The sequence below is a fragment of the Symphodus melops genome, assembly GCF_947650265.1.
Source record: "Symphodus melops genome assembly, chromosome: 16".
Classification (NCBI taxonomy): Eukaryota; Metazoa; Chordata; class Actinopteri; order Labriformes; family Labridae; genus Symphodus; species Symphodus melops.
Window position 1 is genome coordinate 12,621,509 of NC_136706.1, and position 23,938 is coordinate 12,645,446.

General features: G+C 42.5%; 1 protein-coding gene across 2 annotated transcripts; it reads left to right on the plus strand.

Moving 5' to 3' along the window:
* Positions 1-620: 620 nt before the first annotated feature.
* Positions 621-21,977, plus strand: hook3 (hook microtubule-tethering protein 3; the record flags this gene model as incomplete). Of its 2 annotated transcripts, XM_079364537.1 has the most annotated exons (24): positions 621-914; positions 7,399-7,484; positions 7,571-7,643; positions 7,949-7,999; positions 8,232-8,364; positions 8,495-8,562; positions 8,741-8,803; positions 9,005-9,088; positions 12,026-12,189; positions 12,292-12,432; positions 12,909-12,996; positions 13,132-13,245; positions 13,347-13,457; positions 13,784-13,868; positions 14,012-14,081; positions 15,803-15,943; positions 16,186-16,273; positions 17,739-17,773; positions 17,872-17,954; positions 18,090-18,190; positions 18,288-18,392; positions 18,493-18,564; positions 19,688-19,824; positions 21,405-21,977. In XM_079364537.1, exons 1-24 carry the CDS (start codon positions 858-860, stop codon positions 21,418-21,420), a joined length of 2,166 nt encoding a protein of 721 aa, XP_079220663.1. In that variant the 5' UTR covers positions 621-857. The 2 variants fall into 2 exon arrangements, with proteins under 2 accessions (XP_079220663.1, XP_079220664.1); XM_079364538.1 differs by lacking the exon at positions 21,405-21,977 and having other exon boundaries at positions 19,688-19,828.
* Between the last annotated feature and the right edge of the window lie 1,961 nt (positions 21,978-23,938).

Below are 23,938 nucleotides of genomic sequence, written 5' to 3' on the forward strand. Positions count from 1 at the left end.
TTTGTATTGCTCCCCTTGCTTGAGAGAGCTTTGTGTCCAGATAACACTATCCAATAAGTGTTGTCATAATTTTATTTAATTTATGTAGCTAAATATAATAATTGGCAATGAGAGCAGACAGAACCAAATGATTAAAATGACACAGTGGCTACTTGTGTCACAATTGTATAAACAATGAAAATGTAAGGTGGGCAAAGCAATACATCACACAACCTGTGAGCAAACGCTGCTTGCAATTACATTTTTCATTTAGACCATGTGCTGCCTCTTAAGAACCCCCGCCTCATGGGGGAAAGTATCCCACTGTGACATGCATTAAGTGAACCCAAGTCAAAGGTTTTACAGGCAGGTTGTCCTGAAGTTTTATAGATTTTTTCAGAAGCTTATGTAAGCACAGCATCACAGGTTTAATGGTGATGGTGGTGGGGGCACACCCATTTTTTTGCATTTGGTCCCTGAAGCGGGTAAATCCAGCCCTGCACTCGTCAATGTTTTTTCCTTGAGTTTATACCTCTCTCAAAGTCTTGTTTTTGTTTGCAATTTTAAAAGTTGTGTTTGTTTTTTGTCACGAATATGATTCCATAGTGTGGCTGAGAAAAAGATCCCAAAACTCGTGTTTTGTGTCATTCTTGTCCCAGAGGACGAACACTCTCTTTAGGGAGTTTTCCTCTGTAATTGTGGGAGTCTTTTTTGAACGTGGACTGTAGACTCCGCCCACCCCAGCCCTCCTCAGACTGACGCCAGAGAGGCAAAGCAGCGAACCCGACACAGACTGAGAGGGACCTCGGGAGTACATGAAGCCGACTGACAACCTCAGGCTCTGTTCACCACATAAAGTCGGTCTGCGTTAGTTAACAATGAGTACATCAGAGTCACTGGATCGAATGGAACTCTGTGAAAGCCTCCTGACATGGGTAAGTGACCAAATGTGAAGTTTTTGTTGGCTTCTTCTCAACAGATAGACAGTAACAGTCCGGCGCCGGTGATGCTAGCTAGCATAAAGGCTAATGCTAGCTTTGGGAGCTAGCTCGGGTAACGGTAACGGACACGGGCTCACGTCGGTTACGTATGCAGGCCAGCTGTTTGCTACTTTAGCTGCTGATGTGTTGCTTACTAAACCCGTACAGTCATCAACACTGCCATGTCGTAAACAGTTGTTTGTCATGTAATATAAAGCCAGCTGAACTTTCTTAACGTGTGTGTGGTGTAATGATGGGATCAGAGATGTTGGCCTTGTTATGAGAGAGAGAGAGAGAGAGGATATAACGTTACAGCTCAGTGTCTGCTCTGTGTCATTGTTTTCCAGTCTATCATTATTTCCTATTTTCCTCCACGTTCCCATCTTTAAATAAAAGTGTCGCATAGATTTCCAGTCAAAGCCTAAAAGCAGATGTTTAAGTTATACAAAAAAATAATATACTGTAGCATCATATGCTAACGGCGGCTGTATGTTTACAATGTGTTAAGTGTCTTGACCTGAGATGATACACAGCAGGCTGAAGCTCAGTAGACGAGAACTGTCTTTGTTGTGATGTGATGCAGTTTGTTTCAGTCTGAAGAGCTGTGTATGTGTTTAAGAAAAAAAGGTTGATGGGATTTAAACATCTCGGCACTGTCCATGTTATATCTCAATGGACTGGTGTGTGTGTGTGTGTGTGTGTGTGGGGGGGGGGGGGGGGGGGGGGTGTGTGACAATGAATGGAAACTCTTTGTTTTCACTATAAACCAGTGTCACACACACACATGTCAAAGTGTGGAGTGGAAACCAGCTTGTGATGCTGGTTGTGGCAGAGCTTAGTGCAAACAAGCGTCTGTGCTTCTCCGTGGTCACGTGATCATTACAGTTCAAGTCATGGAATCCAATACATGTGCACTTTTGATTTTATGAAAATACTTTAGCCCATTCAAATGCAACCGTAATCACAAAGGCTTTCATCGAGAGTGAAAAGGTAAAGGCAGAGAAAAGTATAAATGTCACTCAGTAACAACAATAATAATAATAACACCTTCAGTACGCCGCGTGTTGTATCTGTCAGTGCATCATCTCTTCTCGTCATAGTTTGTCTTATCGGCAGCCTGTCGTCATGTTCCCTGTGAAGACGGAGCTTCAAACATTCCTCACATACTTGTCGACTGCACAGAGTGTGACCGCTTGTTACTGAAACACGTGAGACTTTCCTTCTTCTGAAATAGCCGTGACGATGTTAAGCAGTGCTTTTCCAATACGTCTCGAACTGGCGATCAATAAAGAACATCCATCCAAGTGATTATTCATGAAATAAACAGTATCAAGGGATGCAATCAAGCAAGCATACCTGTGAAACAGGAAATATCTGTGGTGCCAGTGTGTGTGTTTTTGTTTTTTTTTAGCAGATATCGCTCCAATTCCATTTATCTTTGTCACGTCTATCTGAGGTCAGCTACTGCGTTTGTCTTGCAGTTCTTTTCCTGTTGTGTAAGCCAGTTTGTCTAACAAGATGATGAGATACAAGTGATACAGTTCTATGTCATGACAGTGCGCTTACTGCACAGTCGCTATTGTTAGCCACATAGACATCTCTGTGCACACAAGAGTAAATTGCCATTCTATAAAACTGCCGCTTTCAGCTGCCGTTATAATTTTACCTTTAAATCCCTCCGCGTGGAATGATTGTTTTCTACAACAGGTTATACATTGAAGGCTGACAGAGAGCTGACGTCTACACTGGCACTTTAAGACTCCTTTCTAACATCCATGTGTATTGTGCACCTGTGCACTCACTGGAAGGAAAACACAGTTCGACTTCAACCTTTCCCAAATGTTTTCCCACAAACTCATAGGCGGGGATTTCCTTTCATTTATTTATTTATTTATTTTTTAACCTCGGTTTACCCCATCCATTAAGTTTACACCCATGTTTTCTCAGTGTGTTTGAGTCTGTATTGTATGCTTTGTATTCCTTACGTGTCCAAGCGTTCCTAAAATGACCCCGCTCTTCATATAGATGAGAAATTGCGAAAAAAAATCACTTTTTTTGTGAAACGTTTTTTCTATCCTAAGCTGCCATTGTTCAGACTTTTCTCACTGATATCAGATCAATACAGATGTGACTGGATCCCACTGTAAGATGGTCTCTCTTTAAGCTTCTTTTAAGTTAATCTACACTGGACTCAGTCGTCTGCCCTGTTAGCAGATAACTGAACACAGTTTGTCTTTACTCAAAGAAAACTGATTGCGTCCCAGCGAGGCGGTGACACATGAGCTATCAACAAATACTTGTGCTCTGTTATTTTATGGTCCTCTCTTCTCAGATCAAACCTCACAATGCAGCTCACAGCCTCACACAAACACTTGGCACTTACGCTGCCTGAGTTGATATTCATCTCACAGGATGTTCTGTGGTGGACAAAGAACAGCTGAAGAGTGGTCAAAAAAAGCCACACACACACACAAAAAAAAAAAAAAATTGTGACGCTGAGCTGTCGAGGAGGAATAATCCATCAAATCATAATTTTTGTGTCGCGGCAATTCACTAACAAGTGTTAACCTGGAGACACTTGACAAAAGACCAAACTCATTGTGAAGAAACATGGGATAAGAAATCAAGAACTGAAAACTGAAGGTCACAGAGCTCGAGGGACCACACACACACACACACACACACACACACACACGTAGGGACCAGCCATTAATGTATTTCTTTATACAGCATTGAAGACACAAACTGAAAATATTATAGCAATAGATGCACTCCTGTTGTTGTCCTCAATACTTGCTCAATGCTTCTACGGTTCAGCGATTTATATTAATCATACAAACTGGTTTAGGGGAGCCTGGTTTGACCCGGAGCTTTCTCTGAAGAGTTCTGACGTAATAACTGAAATCAACCACTTGTGGATTCCCCCCCCCCCCCCCCCCCCAATTGTTTTCTTCTACTTGTTCCAGCTGATGGAGCTTTTAACACAGGTCAGAAACAACAGCTCGGAGGCTTAGCACACGGACTAAACTTTGCACCGTTTCCAAATAAAAACATTATTTTTAGCTGGATGGAGTTGATCAGCTTACTTTATTGCCTATAAAAAAAAAAGTCTGCAAAAAGGAAAGTTATTCTTAGAAATGTAAACATGATTATCCTCAAAATATTCTTATGTTTTGGTGGAAGCCAACCTAGTTTGGTGCTGAGAAAATCTGCTGTCAGTAACAGGTCTGATGTTTGGACCTTTGACTCCAAATGATGCACACATTACCTGGAGCTGAAAAAAAAAGTCAGGCTTCACTCACTGGGGCCGGGCGCGTTCTCATTGTTCTTCGCAGCATAAAGAGGTTCGCCTGTTTTGACTCTGCTGGGGTTTTTGTTTTTTTCACGAGGCATCACATGGACACACTCTGTGTTAAAGGCATTGTCATACAGTGGCATGTGGTACTGCATGTGGAGCCTTTGTAGCAAATGGGAACACGTCGCTGTTTGGGAACAGTACAACATGCAGAGTGAAAGAATCGCTCCAGAGGCCGAGTTGAGATGATGGAAGTGACGAGGTTGTTCCAGGAGCCGTGAGAGTGAAGGTGACGGTCACTTCCTGTAGAGATGGCAGTGCACTGGCTGTCCTGTTTGGGAACATGTGTCAGAGCCTCTGCGGCTTGTTTTTTGCATTTGAGCGAGCGACGCCGTGTTTTATTAATCCTCTCGCCGTTTCCCCGCTAAAGGAAACGACGTCGGCCAAACGTTGCTGCGATGCACGGCCAATCACAATCAAGTTTCCTAACAGGTGTGATTGCCACCGTTTCTATAGTGACACACAACAACCAATTAATTTAAAGGTCCAGGATGTAGAATTGGATGCTAATGTTTACATTAAAATGGACTAAACCCGCGTGTATATATTTTTTCACTTGTGTACTTACGTAACCTCAAATGTTTGCCAGAGAAGTCTGTAATTGTATAGTTGTAGGCGGTCACCATGATAGACACGAAATGTGGATCGTTGTCAAGGAAACGCCGGATGTTACGTCAAAGATAGCGGCATAAGCTAGCGAAAGCTGCTGTTCTCTTGCCGTAAGCGCTGCTGTGACAAAAGACGTTGTTTAAATGATTCCTGGATACATCGTCGGTACACACACTGTCTTTGAGTTTGTCTTATCTCCCATAATACCCCGCAAACCCTCAACCTCCTCCTCTGTGTTTGTTTTTCTTGAGAGCCTCCGAACTGTACGTTCCAACACAGTGACACACTACAGGACTACACTTATTGTCTCCCGTTTCCTTCATTCCCTCCATGTGCACTTCTGCTCTTCCAACATTATAACTATTTAATAACTGTTGTTTTCAACCTGACAATGAAAGGATTTAACCTTATATTTGTCAACAACTCTTTCAACACTTATGTCCTTGCTTGTTTGTATGAAATCAAAGCCGTCTCTCTTCATTGGGTCCTAAAGGTTTCTTCACACAGGAAGTGGGTGCGTGATATGAAAGAGTAAAATCTGGACTGTGCTGCTGAATGTGAATTCTGCTCATCCGGTGGAAGCAGAGGGAATGCTGTGTGGCTGACTCAAGTAGGGAAAAGTCCTCTCTCCCTGCGAGTCACTGTTATGTAATCAGGCGTATTGTTGAGGTTCCTACATGTGCTGGCTGCGGGCCGGTGTTTAGCTTCAGCTGCATGACGTACACTCAAGAGACACCGAACTGACTAGACTGGAGGTTAGCTAGCAGCACGTAAAGGAGGGATTGTGGACGGTCATGCTAGAAGTGGACGCTAACGTTGCTAAATGGTTTTGAACTTGATCTGTTTCAGACAAACTCCAGGGAAGAGAGCAGAAGAGCGTCCTTCTAGAAAACCCTTCAAACACTGAAGTAACGCTTGTTTCATCATCCAGTGATGATGTGTTGATGTTATTTTGAGTGTGATGTCACGAGGAGGGTGTCCTTCACTGTGTGCAGTGTCCGATGTCTTCTTGTTTATGTCAGTAAGTGAAAGTGCAGACCTCTCTCTGAGCTGTCTGTGGCTGAATGCTGCTTCAAGAATCACAAGAGCACATTATTCTTTATTGAAAAAAAAAAAAAAAAAAATGACTGAACTGGTGCTCACTTTTAAAGCTCTGTGTGCTCAAACACCCGGGGTACATTGCCGATCTTTTCCACCCGTATGTCCCCAATCCAGCTCTTAGGTCTGGCCAACTTCAACTTCTTGCCGAATCAAAGTCAAATTTCAAAACCCGTGGTGATCTCACATTTCAAGTTCTCGCACCGAAGCTGTGGAATGCGCTTCCTCTAAACCTGAGATCGGTAGACTCCTGTGAAACTTTAATGAGGCCGTTAAAAACACTTTTATTCAGACAGGCTTTTGGTTGACCAGTAGCTGGTTTATTCTACTTTTTTTTCAAATCTATTTGACCTATTTTACGTTTGTTTTTGCTGTTTCTGTTTTAACTGTAAATCGCGTTTTATTGTTGTAAAGCACTTTGTGATCTTTATCTGTGAAAGGTGCTCGATAGATAAACGTTACTTACTTACTTACTTAACAATATTTGTCATATTTGGTCGTTCTTAGTTGCAGAAAGAGTCGTCACCGTGTATGGTTTTTAAACAAGCTGCGGTCCTTTCGAAGGCTACACTTGAAGATGCTTTTACTTTGAAGGGGGATTTTTGTTAGTAGCAGTACAAAGCTGCAAAATACGAGTGAAGAAATGAAAGCCTCTCAGCTCTTTTCATTTCAACACGGTTACCTCATGTTGATCCGGGCTTTACCCTTCATCAGGGATTGAAACTTGGCCCTAATTGTTTTACCATCGCAGAACTCTCGGCCCAACGCTCTCTGCAGCGAAGAGCGTGACAGCTGACTGTTTCGCCACGTAATGAAAAAAGTGTGAGCGGCATAAAGAATCTCAACCCTCGTCCTTTTCTTCCTGTCACAAATCCAACATTCCTCCTCTCAACTTCTTCCTCGGTTTCCCTTTTTTTTTTTTTTTTTTTTTTTTGCTCGTGGTCTGTTGGCGTGCAGACTGAAAGATATTCACGTGTGTCTGTACGTGTGTGTGTGCAACAGCAGACAGAGTAAAAGGCAGTCCAGAATAAAAAGAAGGATAGAGAAAAAAAAAAGTCTTTCCAAGTAAGAAATAATCTGAGCGAGGTGACGTAAGAGTCGAGGGAAACTGCGGGGACGACTTGTGAATCTGTTTTGAGAATCGTGCTGCAGCGTGAGCTTCATTAAAGAGCAGTGAAGATACTCCTAGATTAATTCAACCAAAATAAGTCTCCGCTGAGTTTTTTCCTGCTTCCCATTCACAAAGTGTTTAAGCTGATCATCACATGACGCTGAGTTTTAAAGCTCAGACACCTTGAGAAAGAGGCTCTTTTGTCTGTAACAGTGTTTTTTTTAATTTATGTTCTGATGACATTCCGTCTGTTTGTTGTCGTTCAGATCCAGACCTTCGGGGTGGAGGCTCCGTGCAAGACAGTGGAAGACCTGACGAGCGGTATCGTCATGGCCCAAGCTCTGCAGAAAATGTAAGCTCTCAGTGTTCATCATCAGCCCGCGTCTTTAAATGAAGCTAATCTAAAACCCGACTCTCTTGTGTGTCTGAACCTTCTAGAGACATCGTTTATTTTAGTGACGCCTGGATAAGTCGAATCAAGCCCGAGGTCGGTGACAACTGGAGGTTAAAGGTCAGTACCTTTTTTTTGTTTTTTTTGTTAAAGGTCTTTTTTTTTCATCTTTTATGAAACCACATCCTTGATTTCCAATAACACAGGAAACCTCTCCAAATTCAAATAAATGACATCTGTTTCTAGAAATTCTCATAAAAGTTTTCTCCTTTTTTTTTTGTTCATGTTGACACAGTCGACCCCACTCATCACTTGTCACATTAAAAAAAAAAAACTAAGATTCCTTTAAGTCCCGTCATCTCTCTCACTATCTGTACCTTCAGTAGAGCTTGTGTAAGTCTCTGTCGTTGTCTTTCTCGTTTCAGGTCAGCAATCTGAAGAAAATCTTAAAAGGAATGCTCGACTATAATCAGGAGGTAAGAAACATCTGCTGCTCTCGTCATAAGACTTGATCAGGATGCACAGCCCCGATTACATAAAGGAGGAAGATTTTTTTGCTCCAGAGAAAATGTGACCGTCTCCTCCACCCTTTAATCTGGTTAACTCAACACACGACACCACCGCTGATGATGTCGTTACATACAGTACAGTGAAATCTCTTTATTGCTTTTTTTCAATGAAGTTTCCACGCCTGTTGTTTGTGTCTAGATTCTGGGCCAGCACATCAACGACTTCACGCTCCCAGATGTGAACCTTATCGGAGAACACTCGGACCCGGCAGAACTCGGGAGGATGCTTCAGCTTCTGCTGGGCTGTGCTGTCAACTGTGAACAGAAACAAGGTGTGTGTGTGTGTGCGTGTGTGTGTGTGTGTGATGTGCAGGCTTGTATTTTTAAATGCTGTGTTTGCACATTGCATTCAAAACAAACTCAGAAGCTTGCGTTGACTCTTTCCTTATCTGCGCTCTGCAGAATACATCCAGACCATAATGATGATGGAGGAGTCGGTGCAGCACGTCGTCATGACAGCCATCCAAGAGGTGAACCATCACGTGTTTCAGACCTTTAATAATGAGTTGTAGGCGACGAATGATCGGCTATGACCACGGTTTGGTCACATAGTTTTATTTTTAGATAGATATCGGATGTATGATTGACGAAGTCCTGCTTCTGATTCTCACGTTTAACCTCTCCGAACTTCTCTCCGTGTTTCCATAGCTGATGAGTAAAGAGACTCCAGTGGCGGGAGGAAGTGACTCGTATGTGGATCTAGACCGACAGGTATGAAGACACAGGAGCCCGCAAATCATTTCTGTTTTCCGTTGGTACCTCAAATAAGGTCGCGACACTCATATTTTTGTCAGTCCTTTTTATAAGAAGTACTAAGCTAACGTGAAAATGAGCGACTCTTCGGTCGAGCTCCAGGAAAGTGGAATCAAATTCAGCGAAGTTTTTGCATCACTCGTTACTTTCTGTTCTCAGCTCAAGAAGACGGCAGAGGAGCTGAACGATGCTTTGGCCACCAAGGAAGAGATCGCCCAGAGGTGTCGGGAGCTGGACATGCAGGTTTGTTTTTGGCAGCTGTGAAGTCACACAAGTGTTCAGCAATATAGCGAAAAAGTTCAATAAAGCAGAGAACAATGGCATGCTCTGAATACATACTCCCTCTTCCACCCGATTTTGAAAGTTTCTTCTTTTCATTTCTCTTGTAGTTTGTTACTCTTTTTATGATCAAACTGATGACATCATCTATAGCTGTTTCTAAGAACACTTTAAAGCCAGCTCCATTTTTTTCTATCAAACAAGATTCTCAGTTATGTTTTTGTTAAATGTAAACAGTGATAGAAGCATTGTCTTAGGCCCCGTGTCCCCCTAGCGTTTTTAGTTTTTTTTCCCCCTGAGCTCAAAGGCGTCAAGCTTCACATCGCTACTCTGAAAAATGAGTCGCAGAAATACGGTGAGCGTCAGCAGCTGTAGAGCAGAGGCTGGTTGGCTGCAAACAAGCAGCAGGCGTTACCGTGGCAACTCCGGAGGCCAAACCACCCTAACAAGCAGGTTTGTAGCCCCGCTCGCCCAAACAAGAACCAAAAAGATGAAGCGGTGCGTTCATGGGGGAAAAAAAGGAAGGAATCTTTTTTTTTTTTTTTTGTCATAATTTGTCCCCAGTTTCATTTTGTAAAATAAATCGTAAAAGATTGTGAAAGAATCGTGAATAAAATAACTTGTGAAAGAATCGTATCGTGAATCGTATTTGCGAGTTGAGTGATTTCGTTACATTCCTAGGAGAGAACGATCTCAGCAGCAGGCGGCCAAACCAGAGAAAAAGCACAACGGCAAACGTCTTTTGAATATTTTTTTTTTTTTGCGGCCACTCACCTCTCTTTCACCTTTTCAGAAAGGCCCCTGTGACATCACCGGCACACTTTTCCAGGTATAAGATATTCCCTGGCAGTGTCGGTCATACAGCGGCTGTTTGTAAACATATTGTCGTCATAGAAACAGGACGGACGTGTAGCACAGACGGACTTCTCAGCACAGAAAGGCTTCATACGAGCGCAGCCAGCACGTTTCTACCCGGCGAAAAAACACTAAGTGGACACGATCCTGAAAGTTACCATGAACATGCGCTAATGACTGATTCAGCAGAAAAATGGAGCTGGGGTTTAAAGGGTTCCATGCTCTCTCCTGTTCTGTGTCCTTGCATTTCCTCACTCTTTCAATACTGTGTGCCTTGCTTTAAAGGCCCTCCATGTCCGAGAGGAGCGTGATAGGCTGAGGTTAGAGTATAATGAGCTAGAAGAGAGGGTAAATCCAAACTTTCTTTTCTTCCTGTCTCTCTTTTTTTTTTTAATCATGGTGTGTGGTGTGTCTAAACAGTCCTGGGATTTGTCTTTTCGGTCTGCTTGCACCAGCATCCCATTTTGGAATCCAGCCTGCCCCCACCCCCCCCCCCTTCCTAATTATGTGTGCATGTGTGTGTGTACACAGTTGTGCACAATTGTTTGTGCACATGTGTACACGTGGTCCTCTTGGGGGGGGGCACACCAGCCACAGCCGCAGTTTTTGTCGTGGGCGTGTCAGTTGTCACCCCTCCACTAAATCTCCTCTGCCCTTTTGTACCTCGCCGTGTTTCGTGCTCGACCAGAACGACAGCAGACAGTAAAGGGGGGAACTCTGTGGGGCTCAGGGACCAATCATTTTCATGGCACAGCTGTTAAACATCTGTTAAATATTCACACATAAATGTGTATTATTTATTATTCATGTAGGATGCTTTTTTTTTTTTTTTGTTTAATGGGAGGGGTCAGAATGTGAACATCTGTCACACCCCTGCATACAATGTTAGCCCGTACTCTGAGGGGGCCGAGTGTGTCTTCATGAAACTACATTCAGGTTTTATCTTTACAAAGCGGCTTAAATAGTGTAAACACAGTGACAACAATTCCCACGCCCCCGTTTTCCAGCCGTTTGAACGAGACACTTTTTACACAACGATGTGTCGAAACGGACAAAGCTGGTACCATTGTAAACATAAAAATACACAAACTAAAACACTTAAACATGTCAGTTTTTAAGAAATGGAAAGTTTCTGGAAATTTAGCAAAACAAAAAAAACATCTCTACCCCTTTGCAAACCTAATAGGAAATTTAAAAAAAATTATGTGATTATGCCATTTTCACATTGACACATTTTAGAGGGAAATAAAACAGCTAAATCACTGAAGCACAATTTATAACTTCTTAACAAGATATCAAAGTGATTTCTTTAAAGGGATACTTCACCCATTTACATGAAACTGTGTATCATTAGAAACATGGTAGCAGTGTTGAATGGTTGTGAGTCCAACCCTCATTTTGCCCTGAGACGAGAAAAATATGTTTTTCTTTGCCTGGAAGTTTGACGCTTTTTGCATCACATGAAGAAAACTTTCAAGCAAAGAAAAACTAATTTTTCTCGTCTCAGGGCAAAATGAGGGCTGGATTCACGACCATTCAACACTGCTACCATGTTTCTAATGATACACAGCTTCATGTAAATGGGTGAAGTATCCCTTTTATATATATATATATATTTTTATATATATATATATATATTTATTTTTTGCTCCAAGATTCATTCCTTTTAAACAAACAGCTTCCGCTTTGCTGCTCAATCCCACTGAGAAGGCCGACATCAAACCAGCCCTCTTTGCCATGTTGGAGTGTTTTTGGTTTCGCCTTGTCGAGGCGTGCGTTTGGTGTGTGCTTGTTTTATTGCCAGACTGGATGCAGTGATTGAAGAGAATAAACTGAATGTGTTTCACGTGTACTTTCTAAACTTGTGTCCCTTTTCTCTTCCTCTCTTTTCTCCCATCTTAACATCCTTTCCTCTCGTGCTATTCTCCCACTCTTTTTAAAATTCCTCCCATTCTCCCTTCTCACCTGATCCTACCACTGGACCATTTCTTCTTCTTTCTTTTTTTTTCTTTTTTTTCTGTTTCCTCTCTGCCTTCTGGCCCACAGGTCGCTGCACTTCAAGAGGAGAAAAGCAGTTTGCTGGCAGAAAACCAGGTCCTGATGGAGAGACTTAACCAGTCGGACTCTATAGAGGACATTAACAGCCCTGCTGGACGCAGACACCTCCAGCTGCAGACACAACTGGAGCAACTACAGGAGGAGACTTTCAGGTAGGAGGATGTTTCTCCACATCAAAAGAGAGAGAGAGAGAGAGGCAGACTGATGTGGACGTCAGAAATCTCTTTCAAACAAGAACTGCTTTTTCTTTGTAGGTTGGAGGCATCGAAAGACGACTACCGGATCCGCTGCGAGGAGCTGGATAAAGAACTCTTGGATGTCAAATCACAGAACGAAGAGCTCACGTCGCTGGCTGATGAGGCCCAGTCTCTCAAGGATGAAATGGATGTGCTCAGGTGAGACAGGGAAGCAGGAATTGGCCGTCAGCACACTGAGATTGCTTTTTTTTTTTTTTTTTTTTTTTTTTTACACTGATGAGTTTGTGGGACTTCATAAAAGTTTATATCCGGAGGGCTCAGAAAAACTTTAATGTTATTCTGAAGATTTTGGAGGTTTAAAAAGAAGTGCCTTTTTTTTTTTTTTTTAAAGATCATTCGAAGCTTCAACACTCAGATGATAAAACAGATGTATGACTTTTTAAAAACAGGATTAATGCTCAATGAGGAGCAGATAAAAAAATGTTTTGCACAAAAAGCCTGATTGGACGGGAAGCTGAGTTTTATTCTCGTATCCTGTTTCATCACACTTTTGTTGTCTCAGGTGGGTCGCTTGAGAAAAGCAAGCCTTTGTTAATAACCCCCTCTCCCCAACCTTCCTTTTCCTTTATAAATGTTACCTCGCCAAATGAAAGCGCCCGTTGTTTCCCTCTCAGGCATTCATCAGACAGAGTGTCAAAGCTGGAGGCCACAGTGGAACACTACAAGAAGAAACTGGAGGACATGGGCCTTCTCAGGAGACAGGTACTCAGTCACACACGCAGAGAAGACACAGGATGTGTGCTTTCCCATTCCCCCCCTGCGAAACATTGTGATGTCCAATCTGAACTGCAATCATGTCGCCTCAATCAATCGATTTGTTTCCATCTGTGTTTCCAGAACAAGCTGCTGGAAGAGAAAAACACTGTGTTCATGCAGACTAACGTGGGTTTGGAGGAAGAGCTCCGCAAGGCCAACGCCACCAAGGGCCAGCTGGAGACGTACAAGAGACAGGTATCAGCTCACATCGCCTTCCGTCCGTCTCCGTCTCCTCCGGCGTGCTACTCGCCTGCCGCCTCGTTATTTTTTTTAACCGCCGCCTCCTCTGTGCGCAGGTCGTCGAGCTTCAGAACCGACTGTCAGAGGAGTCGAAAAAGGCCGACAAGATGGAGTTTGAGTACAAGCGGGTCAAAGAGAAAGTGGACTCCTTGCAAAAAGAAAAAGATGTAGGTGCCACTCGTTGGTCTGCTCCAAGTACATCCAAACAATGGTTTCATTTCCCTCTCCACCAAGATGAATACACAAGTTGATACAGTCGTGAAATCACATGCATTGAAAAGCAAAAGAGTGTGTCTAGTTTGTGTTGCAGCTTCTTCTTTAATAAGTAAAAAGGAAATCAAGCCCTGAACATCAGACGCTGGCTCTTGCAATTTGCAATTTGAGGCTCCTGCAGACTGCACACCATTTCTCTCCGTCTGCTTCTTCTTCTTCTTCTTCTTCTTCTTCTTCTTCTTTTTTTAATGTCTCCACTCGTCGTTCTCTCCCTCTGTAGCGCATGAGAACGGAGAGAGACTCCCTAAAGGAGACGATTGAGGAGCTGCATTGTGTCCAAGCCCAGGAGGGACAGCTTACGTCAGGTAAAAGTCCAACCCAAGTCAAAGGTTTGCTAAGCATGTCGACCGAGCTTTTTTTTGTGTTTTTTTTTAAGTCAAATTTGGTCTCCTTCAACCTCGAACACACGTCGTCATCCTCTTCTAACGCAGGTGTCGGTTTGTTTCAGGTTTGTTCCCGTTGGCGAGCAACGACGGCTCTGATTCTTTGGCTGCTGAGATCACCACTCCAGAGATCAGGTTAGGACTTTTCAACGCTCGATTTGTTTTCCTGAGGAATGAAATGGAGCCCAGTGTTAGTGAGGTAAAATAAGGTCAACGTCACGCTTCACAAAGAGAGGTAAAAAAAAAAAAAAAAAAAAATCCCATCAAACAACTTCCTGTATCAAGTTCAGTCAGCACGATTATGAGCTTGTGTGTGGAAGAGGAAAGTCAGCCATATTTTTCAGAACGGCGTTTGATTTCAAAACGATACGATTGGCCCTCTTTCGCGCCGCAAACGCCGCCGTCAGGAGAGGACCCAGAATGGAAGAGAGTGTTTGTGTGTGTCAGACGGTTTTGTCCGCCTGCAGCTGTTTGTGATCTTGTCCTGGTGTGTTTGCGTGCGCGGTGTACGTGTCACGCTCCTGTTCAGCCTGTAAAGGCTGTCCCCTCTTCCTCTCACTGCAGCTGCGAGCGAGACGAGTTTGGCCTGTCTGAAAGCGAGTTATGCAATCGCTTGTGTGTGTGAGTTACATCAGCCTTACTGCTGTGTTCCGTGCCCGCTTCTCAAGAGAACCAAGAATTTACCTTGTAATCCTAATCCACTGAAAACGTCTAATAAGACAAAAATATGAACCGAGTTCACCCAGTGCAGGACGGCTATTTGTCACACTCGTGATGTCACTTCCTGTGAGCTTGTGAGATGATGCAATGTGAGATATGTAAAGAGAAGAAAACAGTTTGGGACGTATAAAAGTATGAACTGTTAGCGTCAGTTCAGCCTTCAACACCGAGTTTGCAAGATTGACCCTTTTTATAGCTGCATCTGGGATTGATTTGTCAGGTCTGTCTCCTGGCCATAAAACAGGAAGTCCAGCCTTGGCTGGAAATGTAATCTCTCTCTCCCCCCCCCCAAAAAAAACAACCAAACAAAAAAAAAAAAACCGAGCAGCAGAATCAGGCCTCTACTAGAATAAATCCACTCGTCTTATTTCTAAAAATAACTCGACGAGTTAAATAAGACGCGTATTTCAACGAGTCCTCCTCTGCCTTTCCCTCGCCGGCCCTTTTCCTGGTTAGCAGCTGAGAGTTCATCTGGCAACATTTAGCCAGTTCCTCCTTTGGAAAAGAGTCAGCAACCGCACCCTTTAAAAAAAACATGACACGTGAAATATCCAAGCTGATCTGTTCAGTACACTCATCAGTCTGAAAGAATCTCTAACAAACGTTTAAATTAAACTTAAATAGTCCTGCTACACATTCTTTTTTTTTTTTTTTTTTTTTTTTTTGGCTGTTGTTGCCTTTTATTGTAGAGATCATGAAGTCAATAGATTCAGAAATCAAGGAGAGAGAGAGAGTGTGTGTGTGCGGGATGACATGCGGGAAAGGAGCCACAGGTCGGATTCAAACCCGGAGCTCCCGCCCGGAGGAGCACAGCCTCAGTACATGGGGCGTGCAACAAACCGCTAGGCTACCGGCGGCCTCTCCTACACACACCTACACTCAAGTTGAACAAAGGGTTCTTTTTGGTCGTACAGTGCGATGAGTTCTTCGCTGCATGTTGACTGAGTAAACACAGATTAGAGCAACAATCCACAGAGAAATCAGAAAATAACACATCCTGCGTGTGTGGCTCTGTTTTTATTTTCAGCCTGAATATCAAATCGGAGCACGTTTCATTTGAGAAAAATATTTGTCAAGGTTTCCATTTACATCAATGAACACCAAAACATTTGCTGTCGCCCGCTGTGTGGTTACAGGGAGCATTTGATCCGCCTTCAACATGAGAACAAGATGCTGAAGCTGTCCCAGGAGGGATCAGACAACGAGAAGATCGCACTGCTGCAGAGTCTACTGGAGGACGCCAACAGGAGAAAAAATGAACTGGAGACGGAGAACAGGTCAGTGAAGAGCGCAGAGATGTGCAGCGTTGGCAGCCGTTCCACATATTCGGCGTGAGCTGCTTCCCCGTGTTCGCAAAAAAAAACGATCGATCTCCCACTTTTTTTCCCCACCCACAAAACGTTTCTTTGTCCGTTCTGGAATTTCACTCCACGACCTTCTGTTTGGAAGCCAGCCACCCTGAATGTTTGAGCTGCTGCTGTATCACTCTGTTTGCTCAATCTGGTTGTTCTGTATCTAGGTTAATAAATCAGCGCCTGATGGAGGAGCAGAGTCAGGTAGAGGAGCTACAGAAGAGTCTCCAAGAAGAAGGTTCTAAAGCAGACGATGTGAGTGACTCAATCTTGTTTCAGTGTTTAAAATCAAAGGCCATACTATTACCACACGCCCTCTACAGAGAAATGGACCACATAACTGGACCACATAAAATCTTGATCTGCCCTTTGGGGGGGAACAACTCCTTTGTCACCTGGTCAGTTCATACACACAACCAACAAATCAACAGTCCAATCACAGAACACAACGAGCATCAGCTCTAAAAGGACACATCTAGGATTTCAGTTCGGACTTTTGCATCCCGGCAGCGACACAAAGAGTCTTTCTTTTACCTCAGTATCTCAGTATTTTCTACATGAACACATAGGAAACAACACACACACGTTGGGTAAACGCACCGTTGTGTTTATACGAGAGTTTCGATAGAAAACTTTCGAATGCTCGGAACCGCTTTAGACGTCTAGTAGGGGAAAACTTCTGACAGAAAACACACACAGGACACGACCATCCCTGTGGCCTGTTTGTGATTCTAAACACGAGTAAAGTTCTCTTGATTTTCTTTTTTAAATTACGCTTCAACTCTCAGACTATAGTAAGTACTTCTTTTACAATTCCCTTTGGTAGAGTGTTTGTTTGGTTTCCTGTCCACCAACACGTGTGTAACATCTCAGAATGAAGTCACTCTGCACACAAAAAAGGGTCCTTAAAATAAAACAAGTTCAAGAATATAGAAATATATCAAACTGCCAATTCTGAAATAATCCTATAAGGACAACACTTTTTTTCCCCCAATCCTTACAATTTCACATGATGTGTCGTTCACGCTGTTCAAGCACAACCTTTTTAAAGAGGGTAACAATAAATGGTTGGACTCGGATCATTGAATTTGAACCTTGATTACACTGAGATGCTACACACATGTAAGGAGACTTTATCTCCCTCTTAGCTAGGATCCTTGAGTTCCTCTTCACCTGTTAGACAAACGGGGGCGTCTTCAGTCAACCCTTCCTTATTAGAGTGATCTCTCCCGTAGATTCACGACTTCCCCTCTGCCTCAACGATGTGAGATAAAGAAGCTTCCACGTTGTTTGGCTTGCACACATGAAAAGTAAAACAAGAGCGTTCTTTTTTTTTTTTTTTTTTTTTTGCCTGTAAACATTGTTTACGGTTACCTAACCTGACCAAAATGAAGTGCAACGTCACAACGATACCCTCTTCACAACCTGTTTGTTCTTCGCCACCCTCTGCTGGAGGAAAAAAGGAGACTATTCAGGACCTCTTGTGTGTCGTGGCCCATTCATCTCTAACTTCTGACAAATCAAAGAGTACTCTTTTCTTCTGTTTTTGTAATGTGAAAAGGCATTGCTCTAAAGTATTGTGCATACATATGACCAGTGAAGTGGAGCTGGAGAGTGTAAGGGCACACCTGATGTCTCTTATGTACACTAGTATCATGTTATTAAATCCACTCTTCATCCATTTCTTTTTTTTTTTTTTTTTTTTTTTTTTTTTTTTTAGTCTTCCATCCTGAAGAAGAAATATGAGGAGCACATGTAAGTCTACGTGATAAGAGTTACATAAAAAAAAAGGTCTTTATTCTGACAGTCCTGCAGCAGCATTTTAAACCCCTTTCCTCTGTTCACGTCATCAGGGAGAAACTTCGAGAGCTGAACAACGAGTTACTGAAAAAGAACTCCTTCATCGACGAGATGGAGCCCAAATACAACGCCAGCTGTGAGTTTGGACCCCGCTGAGTCGGAATGCTTGAAGTGCTATGAAAATTTTTTTGTTCTGGTTTTAAATGACTTCAGACTTCACTGTCTCAGAAGCACACAAATGATGTCAAAGATTTGTTTTGTCCTCCGTCAGCTCAACGCGTGGAGGAGCTGGAAGATGCACTAAAGAAGAAAGATGACGACATGAAGCAGATGGAGGAGAGATATAAGAAATACCTGGAAAAAGCCAAAAGTGTGAGTATTTCTTTCAGTCACCAACAACCATTGAACTCCCTGCAACACAGCGATGCGGTCCGTTGGTGTGTGAAATGATCGGATGTGTCCTCTTCAGGTCATTCGGACCCTGGATCCCAAGCAGAACCAGGGTTCAGGTCCGGAAGTTCAAGCCCTGAAGAACCAGCTCCAGGAGAAGGAGAGGATGCTTCACTCTTTGGAGGTAGAGGGACTAGATCTCTGCAGAAGACAGCCTGTTGAATTGTGTGAAATGAGAGTCTTCCATTGCTCACATGGCGTGGTTTTATGTTTCATCTTAACAGAAGGAGATGGACAAGACGAAGGGCCAGAGAGAATACGAGGAGAAACTGATCGTGTCAGCCTGGTACAACATGGTAAGAAGGATTAGAAGGATGGATTAATTGAGAATACATTTGTTTGTTTTCTAATGAAAACGATCTCAAGTTGAAGGCAAAGTTCCAAAATAATTGACTCACACAGTTAAAGAGGACATATTATAGCCCTTTTCCACCCTTTCAAACAGTCCCCTGTTGTCTAAATGAAACGTGCTGTGTTTTGGTCATAACATAACTCTCAGAACGCTCCATTTTGGTGTGCGTCTCTTTAAATCCAGTGACATCCCCCCTCAGTTTAACTGGTAGACACCACTTCTCTGTCGTGAGAATAAAAATGGCGGACCTGCGCAAAAGTCTTGCTTGAGGATGGAGGTGTAGGACAGGGGTGGAGATATCAGGGGAGGGGAGGGTATTTTCTTAGAATCCAACTTGTGATGTCACAAACTATGAACATTTGAAACTGAGCATTTTTCTCTGTATGGTAAGACTTATGCAGACCTCAAACAAAGGACTGGATGGATTTATTTCATTTTTTGTGGGTAGATAGACACTCAAATAAATGTTCCAAAACACTGTCAAAGTGGATTTTTCATAACATGTCCCCTTTAATAACACTTAATTTCTTGTAATTTCACTAGTCAAAGTGCTTTCACACTGCAGCTGACACCTACCCATTGACACTGATGGAAGCTGCCAGTCATCAAAAAGTAGTGACAAACACTGACACACGTCGACATTATAGGAAGAGTTTTGTCCAGTAGTTTTCATTCCCTCTCTGATTGACTGAACATTACTCCTTTTTAATGTGTTACACATTCTATTTCACATGTTTCTGTGTTAAGATTGAGACATTTTAGAAACAGCTCTATTTACCTTTTTTCTTTTCTTTTTTTTTCTTTTTTTTTTTTTTAAATGTTACATAATACAAGGTTAATTCTTCATTTCAGCCTTTTAACCACCAGAGGGCAGCACTCGTACATGCATGTATTTCTTTTAAGCTTAACAACGTGACGTTTTGTCCGCATTCCTCTTGTGTTGCAGCTCATTTTCTTTCTCAGGCACACAGTGCACTGATAGTGTCTGGGATTTTTGCTTTTCCATTTGGCCCTTGTGTATTTTGCGTCTTTATTCTTAATCCACCTTCTTCTTGATGTGTCTCCAGGGTATGTCTTTGCAGAAGAAGGCGGCTGAAGACAGACTTGCCAGCACAGGTTCTGGTCAGTCCTTCTTGGCCCGGCAGAGACAAGCCACCAGCACACGCCGCTCCTATCCAGGCCACGTCCAGCCAGCTACCGCCAGGTAGATGGAAGCAGGGCAGCAAATAAACAGACGAGCGACCTTACAGATCCACCTTGAACGTACATGCAGTAGACGTGCCTTTTTTGAGGCACACTGTTTCCATTTCATTTCTAACGGACGTTCTTATTTCCCTGCATTCTGCCTATTGATTTTCTGTTTTTCTTCTTGATCAGATCCATGAGGTAGAGATGCCAGACAAGGCTGCCCATATCTGACACCACTTTTTACCCCCTGACTTAAGATCCCCCCCCCCCCCCCCCCCCCCCCTCCTTGGGATGTCAGGCTCCTCCCCCTTTTGCACAACCCAGCATATTTAACAGGGTCTGACTTGTCGCCCTCTCTCTCTCTTTTTTTTTTTTTTTTTTTATATTACCCCTCAACCACTGGCCATCCTCAGTCTGTATTCTGTGGCAACCTTTTTTTCCCCCAGACAGGTCGTGTTGAATCTAAGACAGAGAAGAATCACAAGTATTTTGGTTCAAAGAATCGCTGTACGTGTCCATGCAGTATTTATGCACATCTCTACCTGTGATGACATTTGAGGTTCACCTTGTTTTTCGACTGTTTTAACTATAAAGATGTAGCTTCAAGCAGGTGACATCACTTTTCATTTCCACATGTCCATGTTGGACCTGTAATGTTCAACATGGACAACATGTTGTTGTTTTTTTGCCGTTTCTTGATGTTTTCATCTTTTAAAGTTGGATCAATATCCACCAAACAAATACAGGGAGGCAAAGGAAGAAGTCATCACATATTCTTGTTGCTAATTTGTCTCCATAGTGTTCATTTTGGGAGAAAAACAAACAGGGCACACTGATAGCGACAGTGGCATTTTTCCCTGATTAAAAAAAAAAAGTCAAAATAACTTGTTCAGCCACGTTTCATGTGGTGCAGTCTGCAGCCGGGAGAGATTGTAAAAGAGTATTTAGTTACGTTAGCGGCTAAAAATCCTAAAGAGCCAGTGTGGAGCAAAGTGAGAAATGGCATCCGTTCACTCGTTTTTAAATTTTACCAGCATCACCAGGTCGTCCCAGACAAGACCCCATGTGCCATACACTTCAATTTAAACGCAGGTACCAAGCTACTGAGGGAGAAAAGTCTAGAAAGCTGCTGAGGCTTAGACGTTCTGACTGTTGGGTTGAAAGGGATTCATCGTCCATCGCCACTAATGCCTGCAAGGTGTTGATTCATTGTAGCTCATTGCAGCAGACTTACTTTTTATGTCATTTTAATATCTGTATCTATCATCGTCAGAAGGCTTTAACCTGTGTTTCTAAAAGCGGTGCGCATTATTGTCCGTGTCTCTTCAGATTGGTTTAAAATAGGCATCTTGTTGCAGCTGTTCTATCCTTTCATCAGCTTGTTTTCTTTCTTCCCTTCTGTTGACATTGTCATCGTTTTCGAGGCACATTATGAATGGACTAACTTGAGGCTCCTTCCAAAAGCCTCATTAACCCTGATCATTTTGTTCACCTGTTTTGTTTTTTTTCTACACGGCGGAAACCTCTGACTTTTTCGTCCACACCGTCCACACTGACCATTATCTCTCTCTCTCTCTCTCTCTCCTCCCTCAACAGCAATGTCACTGCATGACTGGCTCACCACTGACCCCGGCCTGTCTTTTGACCCACGCTGGTCTAGGCTCAAGCACAGGATGCATGAACTACCTGCCTGCCTACTGTTTGCATGACTTTGCATTGTCTTGAGCCTGCAAAATAACCAGCAGGAGCATGAGCACTAACAACACTCTGCAGAGTCATGCGTTGTAACCTTCAGACAAAGCCTGAGGAGGCACGTGTGTGGGGAAAAAAAAAACAAACCCTCATCCCCTCTTAAATTAAACTCCCATTTCACCTTCTCCAGCCCCCACACTCCTCCTCATTGTCTCCTGCTCTTCGTTATCCTGCCTGCTGCTCTTCTCTCGCCCCTCCCTCGCTCCTCACAGACGTACCTGCTTGTGCTTTCTGACGGCGTCAAGTCTGTTACCATTCAAAGGTCTGTTACAACCATCGAAGACAGCAGCAACCTAAAGTCTGTCAGTCCTGCAGTTGGACAGATGGAAATACCTCAATGATATATATTTTCACATATCTGTTTTTATTGACATGGTTTGAGGAGGGTTGGCATTAGTGCGAGTGAAATGTTTGAGAGGTGCAAAAAAAACAGTCGGCCTCATTTTGAAAGATGTAGGTTTTTAAATCTTCTTGGTTCTGCTCGGCCTCTCCTCAACATGTGACATGATGACATGTTAGACGTGGATTTACCTCAAGTTTTAGCAAGTTCAATAACGTTTAGGCTAAAGGAAGAGCTGATGGGGCATTAAGGAGATGCCCTGCTGGCTCTTAGACCGTCTGCAGTACAAGCATAAGATGTGCAAAAAAAAACAAAAAAAACAACAGTGTTTTTAAATGAATAAAAAGGTTCCAAATATGCTTTTATACAGGGTAAAAGCTCCCGTTAAGCCCACTCACGTGCTTTCTTTAGAATGGATTTAATGTCAGTGTAGCATTGTTTGCTTGTTATGTTATGGTGGCTAAACTGTAGTCATTCTTTAGTCTTACTGCAGGCTTTAATGAGACATAAGCCAGAAACTTATACAAAACACTTTTTTTTATAATCATAGCTTGGAGAAAGAAAACTGTAAACTGCACATTAGCTCGAGCAAGCTAATGTGCAGTAGATTGTTTATTTGAAAAGAAAGGGCTAACTGTTTTAAACATGGGGAAAGAGAGAAAAATCTCATTAGATTCTAATAATAAATATAAACATAATACGTAGAAAACTTCTTGTTCAAAGTTGTTTACATTTCTATTTAAATGTAATTCCAGGGCGTTACTTAAAGATATAAAGACATTCTCTAATTGTAGTGCCTTTATATGGGGGGGGACAAACCAAGCATGAATGACACGTTTTTTTGGGGGATTTTTTAAACCAGCTTTTTTGAGTTATCTGAAAACAGGCATAAAAAAACAGTCTAAGGTGAACTTTGAAACTACACGACATACAGCTTCATTAAAAGTGTAATGTGTGCACAGAGTGGGCTTCATAGAGGCTTTTCCCCTCTATTTTTTTTAACCCATTTTACTCCCTAATTGTTATATTGTGTAACCTTATTATAATTCATGCTGTGCATTTTTATCTGAATGGCTTATTTATTCTGTTGCCGCCTGTACAGCAGTGTTCCATTTTTGTTGATGCTACTAGTATTATTATAACATCGCTTGTACTGTTACAGTGGATGTGTAGTTACCCGAGTACATCTCTATACTGTTCAATACTTTGTCTTATGCAACAGAGAGCGCGAGAGAGAAGAGGTTCATGTCCATCTCACATAAAGACACACACTTTGTGTTTTTTTACCGGTGTCCGTTCAGATGAGGGAACATTTACCTCTGAACTCTTCAACGAAACCTTCTAGCAAGTTACCATGCTAAGAAACATTTAAAACTATTCAATTAAGGAAGAAGGAAAAAAAAGCACATTTAACACTTTAAACTGATTTGTGATCGCTTTGACCCAAATGTTGCGATTGTTTGCTGACAGAAATAAAGACCGGGGCCACGTTGGAAAGATATGCAAGTGTTATGGTATAACAAAGAAGCTGGCAGACGTGTTTAATGACACTGAATTGGATTTCACGAAAGTGAGCATCGAAAATGTTCCATAAGTGAGACGGTAAAACAGTAGTTTGAAACTGTGCAATATAATGCTATGTAAATTCAGTTGCGGATTTGGGAGGTGACACAGGTCCACTTGTCATTAAGATCAGCAATGTGAACTGTTCAGAAATAGTGCACAAATCTCTTCAACCGTCCATCATCCCTTAGTCATTGCTTTGGTAGGAAATGTGTATATAATGGAACACATCCACATTTTGGTTGAGCTGTTTAAATCTTTATCAGGGATGTTGTTGAAACGTAGTTTTTCTTATTTAATAAGTATCTCTCCAAACAAAGGAATATTTTGTTGCCCTAAGATGACGTGAGCTTCACAGTTTGTTGTATAGTGCTGTGAAAGCTCCAACCACAAATCTTTTCCGAATTAATTTTTATAATTGAGAACAAAATACTTGATGAGTATTTGTCACAGTTTGGGTGTTTTACTAACATAC